The sequence below is a fragment of the Salvia hispanica genome, chromosome 6 (genome assembly GCF_023119035.1).
Source record: "Salvia hispanica cultivar TCC Black 2014 chromosome 6, UniMelb_Shisp_WGS_1.0, whole genome shotgun sequence".
NCBI lineage: Eukaryota > Viridiplantae > Streptophyta > Magnoliopsida > Lamiales > Lamiaceae > Salvia > Salvia hispanica.
The window spans coordinates 33,008,719-33,019,675 of NC_062970.1; the positions used below are offsets into that span (position 1 = coordinate 33,008,719).

Consider the following 10,957-nt stretch of genomic DNA (forward strand, 5'->3'; position numbering starts at 1 on the left):
TGCACTAACCTAGAAAATCTTGAGGATACTCATTTGCTATGTAAATAGTTCAGTTGTTTTCTAAAAACAAGAAAATCCAAACAAATTAAAATTTTAATCTTCCAAAAATATTTATTTTGAAGCACCAAACTCCTTGGGGAAATTGCTTTGTCACTCATGATCTCCGACCCAGGAATTTGGTGTTTCATTTCTTTTGTTTTAAATTGCTAGGGGGAGGAAGAGCCTTGCAGATTGGAGGGAAGGCGGTTGCCTTTTGAATTTCGAATTCCGCTTTTCGAGGAATGTACAGTTGCTTACATCATATTGCAACCGTTCGCCTGCCACTCTGAAAAGACCGAACATATTTGATTTTCAATCAGAATCAATCGTTCACTTCTCTCTCTACTCTCATAATTCTCTCTCTAAATAATTTTCCCCAAAATCGTTTCAAACCCTAACCAAATCTACCCCAGAAATTGTGAGTTTGCAGGTAACCATGAAGAAAACACAGGAAACCACCGTGAAGAAGGGAGACCCAGCCGCCAAACAACCGCCGGCTCAGCCGACTTTCTCGGCGCTCGATATACGCTCAGAATGGAACCCGACTTCTGTGCCAGATTCCTCTACCGTCAAAAGTCCCGATGAGGAAGCATTCTTGAAGGAACTGGAGGAGAAGTTCGGAAGTAAAGAGGAGGCCGAGAGACTTTTCTCCCGATTCTCGATGTTTCGTCAGCAACCGCAGGCAATCCCTGAGGAATCAAAGGCGCAACCACCGAGTTCAAACCTAGGGGATTCCAAAACCCTAGATCAGACGCATGCAGAAACTGGGCCGAGCCCAGACATTGTAGAACAGGGAAAAGGCGGCAGCGGACTCGAGGAGGAAAGCGTCAGCGGATTTGCAGACGAAATTGACAGGATGGCGGTGGATCACTCTTTAGATGGAGTCGCAAGGGAAGGTAACGCATCTGATTTACAATTGGTGGAGGGGGAAACCCCTGTGGTTGAAATTTGTGAGGGAGGGGGGGGAACCCCTGTTTCTAAGAATGTGGAGGGGGAAACCCCGAATTTGTATATGGAGGGGGGAACCCCGTTTGATTTTGAGGGGGCAACCCCGACTTTGCTCGTTGAGGGGGAAACCCCATTTGTGTCTGAGGGAGAAATCCCTAACAAACCTGAGGAGGAGACTCCGAATAAATCTACGGGGGAAACCCCAATTATGTGTGCTGAGGGAGAAATCCCTAGGAATTCTGGAGGGGACGAGGTCCCCGTTGATGTTACAGAACAGAGGCCCGAAGAGGACGGGCCGTTGGAGGTAGTGGATCTAGAGGAGGTACCAGAGGACTCACCCGCTTGATCTGCGGGCGTCAAGGAGGATGGCACGGCGAAGCTTGCTGGACGAAGTGGATGAGGATGACCAGACGAAGGGATCAGGATTCCTGGCCCCGGGGGCGACTAGCATGCAGGGAGGAGAGACTCTTGACTCTGAGGATGAGGTGGACGCCGCGGAAGAGCGTCGAGTGGCCAGGGAGCGCATAAGGAAGGGAAAGACAACTGTCGTCCCTCGGCCCAGGAAATCTCAGAGACTCATCTCGGTCAAGGAATCTCCCCGCCCGCTCCCCAAGGCCTCTGGACCTGGTGATGAGAGTAGCGAGACCGAGGAAGAGCTCGAGGAAGAAGAGGAGGCCCCAAACTTTGATCGAGAGGAAGTCTGGATCACGAAGAAGCTCTTGGGAGCTATGTCTAAGTTCAACGACTCAAAGAGGACACAAATGTACAAGGATCGAAGCGCAGTTGGGAAACTAGCCAAATCAGGAAAGAGATACGATAGGGACTCGCTGAGGGAGATAGAGTCCGAGGAAGAATTCCTTGGCCACATCAAGGGAATAGTCTTTGAGTGGCTCCTGAACCATAGTGAACAGGAGGTACCAGTGGAAGCGGCCCGGGAATTTTTCTCCACCTTCAGATTCAAGGCAACTACCGATCCAGATGTGAACTCCATCTCTTTCCATCTTTTCACCATCGAGCATACAATGAGTGTAAGGGAGTGTTCTCTGAGGATGGGCCTATTTACAAATGCAGAGGATGACGAAGGAATCTGGGATGATAGAGTATACGGCCCACCGAGAGACACCCCTGGATTCTCATCACAAGCTGCCTGGGAATATTTGACACACGCTAGGAGTGGGATTTTCAAAACAAGCATATCAAAAGGGATCCACATCACCGACCATCTTCTCCGTTTCGCCCAAGAATTCATCGGATACAATCTGATGGGCACGGCCAGCTCCAGCATCACCACCACCGAGCTCTACTTTGCATGGTGCATGTCTAAACGCATCAAGGTTCACCTTGGGTATTGGTTAGCCAAGGCCTGCCATCAGATGACTGCCAACCCTTCCCGCCACATGTACACCTGCCACCTTCTAGGCGCCTACATAGAGCGCAACTTCGTCTTGAAGTATGGGAAGACAGAGCCGAGTGTTACAATGTGTGAGCCCCCGGAGCTATTCAGCATGGAGTACTTTTTCAACAAAGGGCTCTTACACATGGAAGGGAAGGAGTTGTACTTCTACAACATAGGGGCCAACATGGACAAGGTAAAGCATGAACCAGAGCTGGTGGAAGACGTGGTGAATGTGGATGTGACCGAGCTACGGAAGGAGGTGGCTGAGGTGAGAGGAGATATTGGGGAAGTCAAGAAGGTGCTACAGGAGATCAAGGGGAGTTTGGATACCCTGGCCGGACGATCATCTGCCCAGAATGAGAGGATGACCGAGGCAGTCAAGCTTATGCAGAAAATGGCAGTATGGTTGGGAGAGATGTTTCCCTACATCAAGGAGAAGCGGTAGCTCGGTCCGGGAAGTTCCTCCCAGCAGCAGCTTCCACCCCCCTCCAAGCCTTCGGTAGCCCCGCTTGTGTCTCCATCCTTGGCGTCTGTCTGTGTGAAGAAACCCCTGTCGAGACCCCCTGTTATTACTGAAGAGGAAGCGCCGGCGTCACCGGCAAAGAAGAAAGTGAAAGTGAACCGCCCCAGCGTACCATCCAAGTCTGGCTCCCAAGGGAGCCGGACCCAGAATTGAATCCCCCCGTTAATCAAGTAAATTTTATGTTTCAGTCATTTCATTTTATTTTAATTTTGTATATGTATCCATGTTGTTTGTGCTGAGCATGTTTAACTGTTTTCTTGTGTGTTCTCCCACTTAGCTCAATCTTTGGTCTAAGTCTGAGAAGTTTATATGTTTCTTCAGCATGCTTTTCTTGTGATTAGGTGTTCATCTCCCACTTAGCCCAATTCTTGGTCTAAGTGTGAGAAGTTTTTGTATATATTCAGTATGCTTTTTCCTGTTTTATGTCTTTTTTTTTCTCCCACTTAGCCCGTTGTTCGGTCTAAGTGTGAGAAGTTTTATGTGTTTTATTTTGATTGTGTGCACCAACTCCCTCATTTCCCCCCTTCACTAGGATAGCTTGGGAACAAGCTGGAGTGAAGTGGGAGGGGGTGGGAGAGTTAGTGCAGTATGTGCTCAGCATGTGGAGGAGTTCTTAGGTCTAGGAGTTCTAGTATTTTTTTAGGTTATGTGTTTAAGCATGAATTAACAAGGATAATAAGGCAAGATTCCCTTAGGGAGAGTAATTGAAAATAGGATGCACTACAACTTTGAGGCCTTTTTCCTTAATAAGCTAAAATCGATTTGGAGAAGGCAAGAACGATAGAAGGTGCCTTAGCTGACCTAATTGTGAAGCCCCACTATTAATGTGAGTTAGAAGCCTTAACATTGAGTGCTAACATAATAAAAGGGGCTGCTACCTGATGCTTAGGGAGAAGAATTTAGAGAGGAGATATTAAGAAAATAAAAAAAGAGAAGGAACTTCAAACCTGGAGGTATAAGCTGGACAAAGTCCAGAGGAGGAAAATAAAAAAAAAAATCTGTAGGAATAAGCTGGACGAAGTCCAGGAAAAGAGGAGGTATAAGCTGGACGAAGTCCAGAGGAAAAGAGAGAAATTCTCATAACCCGAAGCATCAGTAGCAGGAACTAACTATGAGCGATCGATCCTAACATCCCTAGTGAGGAATGAGTGATCGAGCGAATCTAACAATTAGCAAGCTAATGGCTATCTGGACGAGCTGACAAACCGACTAGATGGAAGAAGGGAAGGGGAGGATTTGGAGAGTGGAGACTATTGGATTGACCTTAAACTTATGGGGACAGCTGCCCAAAATCTGAACTAATTCATGCCTATGTGTTTTATTTTCTTTTAGTGTTATTGTTTTTTTCTTCTTTTTCGCATGTTAGTGTCTAGGTCTAGGAGTTCTCTTTGGTCAGGGAATAACCATGCATTGAAATTCGCCTTATTTCTCTTTTCTTGTCTTTATACTTGAGGACAAGTATGTTTTAAGTGTGAGCAGTTTGATAAGGCTAATTTCATGCATTGGTTATAGGGATAAATTCTGTGATTTCCCGGGTCTAACAAACCTTTTTGAGCCAGGTGTGTAGAGAAAATCGCCAACCCCAGGAAGAAGACAGAGATCGCCTGGTGGAGGAAGCCGACAGGAAAAATAAGCTGAACAAGGAAGAGCGCTAGACAAAAGAGCATCGAATCGAAGGGCAAAATGGGCATTACAAGAACAGTCTAAAATCTCTATCCATTATAAAAAGGAGCACGCAATCAAAATGAATCATCACCAACTTTCAGCTCCTAACTTAGTTTTCCAATTTTTCTCTACACACTCACGCACTTGGGGGAAATCTGAGGGAGTGGTTCTCATTTCATCGGAAGTTTGTGGTGCAACACCGTCTCTAAGGAGGCGAAGAAACAATTGTCTTTATTTTTCTGTCTACTTTTGGTACTCGCCGAGTCCTCGCTGTTCGAGGCTCGGCCTTGTGTTGTTACTATCGTTGGATACTTCGTATTTTGCAATGGATATCACTGCTTTTGTTTCGTTTATCTTATCGTGTTGTTTGGGTTTGATTTGCTGATTATTGTTGGTTGATCTGAGTTTGAAGTTGTTTTGTAAGAAATCTGTTGTTGATCGGTTGAATCTACGTAGACTTGTGAGGATCGGAGATGGAAATGATGTTTGGTTGTTGTGGATGGCTTGGATCCGGAGTGGATTAAGCGTCCCGTGGTTGGATCTGCTTGTTCTCGTTTCATTTAGTTGTTTAAGTTCTGCATTCTCGTTTTGCCTCGTCTAGTAGTCGTAGATCTGCTTTAATTTTAACTGTTCTTTATTTCTATCGGTTTAATTTCATTTACTTTGCTTCGATCTACGTTCTTGCTCTGTTTTAACTGGTTGTTTCATGATAAATATTGGAGAAGATGATGTCGCTGTTAGTTAGTCCTTCAGTTAGTTATTTTGCAACTTTTCAATCGTACTCTACATTTTCAGAAAATGGTCCCCACGTCTAGTTTCTTTCCCAAGTCTAGGTTAATTTAGGAAACTGTTCGTTCGATCCAGCAATTGTCTCGCTCTATTTCGGTTAATATGCATGTTTTTATGTCTCTGCCTAGATCTAGCTGTTAGAGTAGAATATGTTAATTACCAAGTCTAGGAATTAAAGCTCAACCCCAAAAATTGTGTGGCAGCAGCCAAAAAAAAAATAGTTCCCGAGTCTTTGAACATGTTTACTTGCGCATTCATCTCTGTGGATTCGATCCCTACTTCCATGTACTAATTTTCTTAGCTAAAGCGGGTTGAGGGTTTTGAAGGGGGAGTTAAGGTAGTGATTGTGTGCCCAACGACAGGTAGCTCAAGGTTCTCTGAGTTCCTAGACCAGTGTCTAGCGGATTTCCTGGACCGGTGGTTTTCTTCATTAATTTTAGAACACTCTTTCGCTAACTATTATTAGCTTCTAAACCACTCTTCAATAGGCTTAGACTACCTATCGTGAAAGGTTGCAATTTCAGTTCGATTATTTTTAAGTCTTACTGAAATAAGATAATGTTGTTGTGGTATAGCACTAAATTGGATCTAACAGCGAGACATGTCTTTATGCTATCTACTGAAAGACGAGGTCTTTTAAATTATTGTTTCTTAATCAATGTACCTTAGCATTGAGCATACGGTATTGATTATGCACTACTTTGACTTACCAAATGGTGCGGATTTTTCGCAACCCAATAAGCCTGGTATATTGGGTAGTGGTGATTAATATCTAGCGGTGCTAGGATTGCTATTATGTTGAATCGTGCGCGGGGTGAGTCTCGTTTGATAACATCCTCAAGAGGAGCTTGAAATAAAGTTTTATTATTCAGAACCTAGTGATAAGGCTAATTTCATGCATTGGTTATAGGGTTAAATTCTGCGATCTCCCAGGTCTAACAAACCTTTTTGAGCCAGGTGTGTAGAGAAAATGCCAGCCCCAGGAGGAAGACAGAGATCGCCTGGTGAAGGAAGCTGGCAAGGAAAATTGAGCAGAAGGATGAAGAGCCACTAGACTGAGGAGCATCGATTGGAGGGCAAAATAGGAATCACAAGAACAGTCTAGAAGCTCTATCCACTATAAAAAGGAGCACGCAATCAACATGAAGGCAGTCTTGATCATCACCTTTTAGCTCCTAGCTTAGTTTTCCACTTTTTCTCTACACACTCACACACTGAGGGGGAAAATATTCAGGGGGGTTCTAGTTTCATCGAAGGTTTGGGTGCAACACCATCTCTACGGAGGCGAAGAAAGAATTGTCTTTAATTTTCTGTCTACTTTTGGTACTCGCCGAGTCCTCGCTGTTCGAGGCTCGGCTTTGGTGTTGTTTCTATCGTTGGATATTTTGTATTTTGCAATGGATATGTTTGTTTATGTTCCGTTTATCTTATCGTGTTGTTTTGGATTTGATTTGCTGATTATTTTTGATTGATCTGAGTTTGGAGTTGGTTTGTAAGAAATCTGTTGTCGATCGGTTGAATCTACGTAGACTAGTGAGGATCGGAGATGGAAATGGTGTTTGGTTGTTGTGGATGGCTTGGATCTGGAGTGCATTAAGCGTCCCGTGGTTGGGTCTGCTTGTATGTGTTTCATTTAGTTGTTTAAATTCTGCATTCTCATTTTGCCTCGTCTAGTAGTTATAGATCTGCTTCAGTTTTATCTGTTCTTAATTTCTGTCGGTTTAATTTGGTTTACGTTGTTTCGATTCTCGCTTTGCTCTGTTTTAGCTGGTTGTTTCGTGCAATATAATGGAGAAGGTGATATCGCTGTTAGTTAATCCTTTAGTTAGTTATTTTGCAACTTTTTAGTCGTACTCTACCTTTTCAGAAAATGGTCCCCACGTTTAGCTTCTTTCCCGAGTCTAGGTTAATTTAGGAAATTGTTCATTAGATCTGGTAATTGTCTTGCTCTATTTCGATTTAATATGCATGTTTTTAAGTCTATGCCTAGATCTAGCTGTTAGAGTAGAATATCTCAATTACCAAGTCTAGGAATTAAAGCTCAACCCCAAACTTGCGTGGCAGCAGCCAACAAAAAAAGTTCCCGAGTCTTCAAACATGTTTACTTGCGCATTCATCTCTGTGGATTCGATCTCTACTTCCATGTACTAGTTTTTCTTAACTAAAGCGGGTTGAGGGTTTTTTAAAGATGGAGTTAAGGTAGCGATTGTGTGCCCAACGACAGGTAGCTTAAGGTTCTCTGAATTCCTAGATCCAGTGTCTAGCGGATCCCCTGGACCGAGGGTTTTCTTTATAAATTTCAGAACACTCTTTCGCTAACCATCATTAGCTTCTAACAACAAAACCAACACTCGTTACCTAACTAGTTGGAGTTTGATTACTCTATGAATAATAAATAAGAATTTCTTACTGAGTCCACTCTTGGAATTAATAAGATATTAATTAATTAAGTTCATAGCAGACAATGATTAATTAATGGATGTTTCTATCTTAAGCGCGGGAAATAAATATCAAGCAATGGAAACCCGGATTACTTATAATTTCGGATTTGGATAGGGAGTGCAATATTACTTCTGTAGTGGCTGCTCGTAATATTCCAATTAAAAGCTTATATTAAATTGGGGTTCAATTTAATTGTAAAAAGCTAATTGGAGGAGCCCATATCCAAAACCTTCCATAGATCTTTGTCTGGGCCCAATATGTGACTTAATATAAATAGAAGAATAAATGAGACATAAAATACACTTAATTTTCTTCAAAATTTTCGTCCCCCTCTCTACATAGGAAAGGGACGATTTTTCTCCTCCGTGGGAAAGGTTTTTCGTCTTCTTTATTTAAGTCCTAGTATACTGGTGAGAACAGCCCACCCCTGATATCAGTTTACAGTCCGGGAACCAGACAGAAGATCTGTGGTTTAGTACTGAAGATCTTCACGTGGAGAAGACACTAGCTATCTTCGATTCTTTGGATAATCATCAAGGTAAAATAGCTAAACCGTAGAAAAGCATGTTTTAGGTTTTAATTAATTTAAAGCATGATTTATTTGAGTTGTGAGCATGATACATGTGATAATTGCGCGAATAGAATTTGTCTAAATAATCTACTAAATAGATCAGGATTATTATGTAATCGATTTATGTATGCTTCCGCTGCCAACCCCTTCAGGCGGATCTAGGGGGTAGGAGGGGGCGGTCGCCCCCTCCGTGCGACTATTTCCCCCTTATCGGGACATAAATTTACCATGTCCGCCCCCTCCATTTGCCTCTGGCGCCGCCCCGAACAACGAAAAAAATATTCATATCCGCACTAAATCAAGCTAATACTATATATTCCACCCCTTCGATAATCGTGGCACTCGATGTCGAACGTTCGTGTTCGTATCAAGAAGAAATTATCAATTAATCTAAAAATTAACCTGCCTTTTAAAATTTTCATTATTTTTGCTTTAATATATCACTATCAAAATAATGATGACATATGATCAATTAGTTAATTACTACTTGAACTAATCTTAACATTACTAATATAATCATTAATTTAGTACGTACTACTAAAAAAAGTTATTTTATATAACTATTTACTTGCAAAATAATTAATACTCCCTCCGTCCCCCGTTAGGAGTAGCACTTTGACCGGACATGAGTTTTAAGAAATGTAAAGAAAAGTTGGTTGAAAAAGTTAGTGGAATGTGAGACCCAATTTTTTATATTGGTTTTATAATAAAATATGAGTGAAATGAGTTAGTGGAATGTGGGACCTACCTACCATTTATGGTAAAAGTGAAGTGCTACTTTTAATTGGGAACGGACCAAAATGGAAATCAGTAACTCTTATTCGGAGATGGAGGGAGTAAAAAAAACACTTTATGCAACCAAGTGTAAACAGTGATATGAAGAATCTTCAACTTTTGTGTTTTGGTTAAAATTTTTGAAGCTTTTTCAACTCTTGTTTGTTTGTGATGCTTCAGAAGATTGAACAATATCGTGAACAATTAGCAAGCATGAGAATAGCAATTAATAATAGCGCGTCGAAAATGATTCCCTCTCATTTCTAGAAAACAATTGGTTAGCTTACTTCCTACGCAGCGTGCATTACATTACTGCCCAATTCCAATCGTCGATCACACACCTAATAATCTCAGCCATTCATCCATTCCCGCTTTATTGAAAATCTCAAATTCGTACAGAAAACCAAGATATTTCGAAATATAAACCCATTACCCACCCACACAAGTTGTGTGTTGCAGCAAATCGGAGCGGAAACAATGTCTACCGTTGAAGACGACAAGAAGCCCGCTGATTCTACCATTCACATCAATCTCAAAGTTAAAGGCCAGGTACCACTCTTTCTTCGCCCACGCCTTCTGTTCCTTTTTGTGATTTCAAGTTAGCATGCGTTACGATTAAAGCTTTTCACGGCGATCGCTTAAATTCTAGGGTTCTCCCCTTTTTATGTGACGAAAGCATCCTTTCTCATCTTCAACAAATATTGTGGTTTTGGAGCGTATGTTGTACTAGAATTCAATTTTGTGTATGAATTTTGTGGTGAAAATAAGTTGAAGAAAAATTTGTGAATTGTCAGGACGGAAATGAGGTGTTTTTTAGGATCAAGAGAAGCACGGCGCTGAAGAAGCTGATGAATGCTTACTGCGACCGACAATCGGTTGAGTACAGCTCTATTGCTTTCCTCTTTGACGGCCGTCGTCTCCGACCCGAGCAGACACCGGATGAGGTTAATTATCCCTATCCTCTCTCTTTCACATACATTGACACATAGAGAAAGAGCATTTATAGAGAATATGATTTGTTTTACAGCTTGAAATGGAGGATGGTGATGAGGTTGATGCAATGTTGCACCAGACTGGTGGCGCCTGAAGCAAGGAAATGGATCTATATTTACATATTACTAGGTGAATGCAAGTCAGATTTAATCTATTCTAGATTATGCATAAGTTATGTATTTCAATTTCATTATCGAGTTTGTTAGACATTGGGGTTTATATGCTGGTTTCTGGTGCTTTGTATTTCATCAACATTGGCTTTTTTTACCGACTTGAGTTGGGTTATGAGATAGAAATTGAAGTTTGTGGGTCAATCGCCAATTATTAGGATAACCCTCTTATTTTCGGCAATTGACATATAAGAGAGTATCCACTATAGGGAGCTGAGGCTCTCGGGCATGGGTCTTGGCCGGGCCGTGGCTCCTATAGTGGAGGACAAGCAGAGCCGCGGCGGGGGTAGCCCATTGGCGCGCCGAACAGTTGGCTGGGCCAGGGCTCTTGGACGCCCTATTGTGGCGGCCGGCTCAGCTCAAGTTTTAATAGATTTTTTTTCTTATTTATTTCTTACTATAAATATACCCATTATTCTCAATTTTTTTACTTCATTCCAATCTTCATCTTTTTCAATTTGTCTCAATTCTACTTTCAAAATTTTTTATTTAAATTTTTTATTAAATTATGCATTTTTTTAATTATTATAGTCCAATAATTTTTATTCTAGTTAAATTAAAATATAAAAAAATAATTAATTTGTGGTTTGGGCTTGCCATGGCCTTATCTATTGTGGACACCCTAATGTGCCTCATTCGATTATATA

At 41.8% G+C, this 10,957-nt stretch overlaps 1 protein-coding gene across 1 annotated transcript; it reads left to right on the forward strand.

The window, feature by feature from the left end:
- The first annotated feature begins 9,511 nt into the window (after positions 1-9,511).
- On the forward strand, positions 9,512-10,454 carry LOC125196119 (small ubiquitin-related modifier 1-like). Its single transcript, XM_048094499.1, has 3 exons — positions 9,512-9,696; positions 9,942-10,091; positions 10,175-10,454. Exons 1-3 carry the CDS (start codon positions 9,625-9,627, stop codon positions 10,232-10,234), a joined length of 282 nt encoding a protein of 93 aa, XP_047950456.1. The 5' UTR covers positions 9,512-9,624; the 3' UTR covers positions 10,235-10,454.
- The last annotated feature ends 503 nt before the right edge of the window (positions 10,455-10,957 follow it).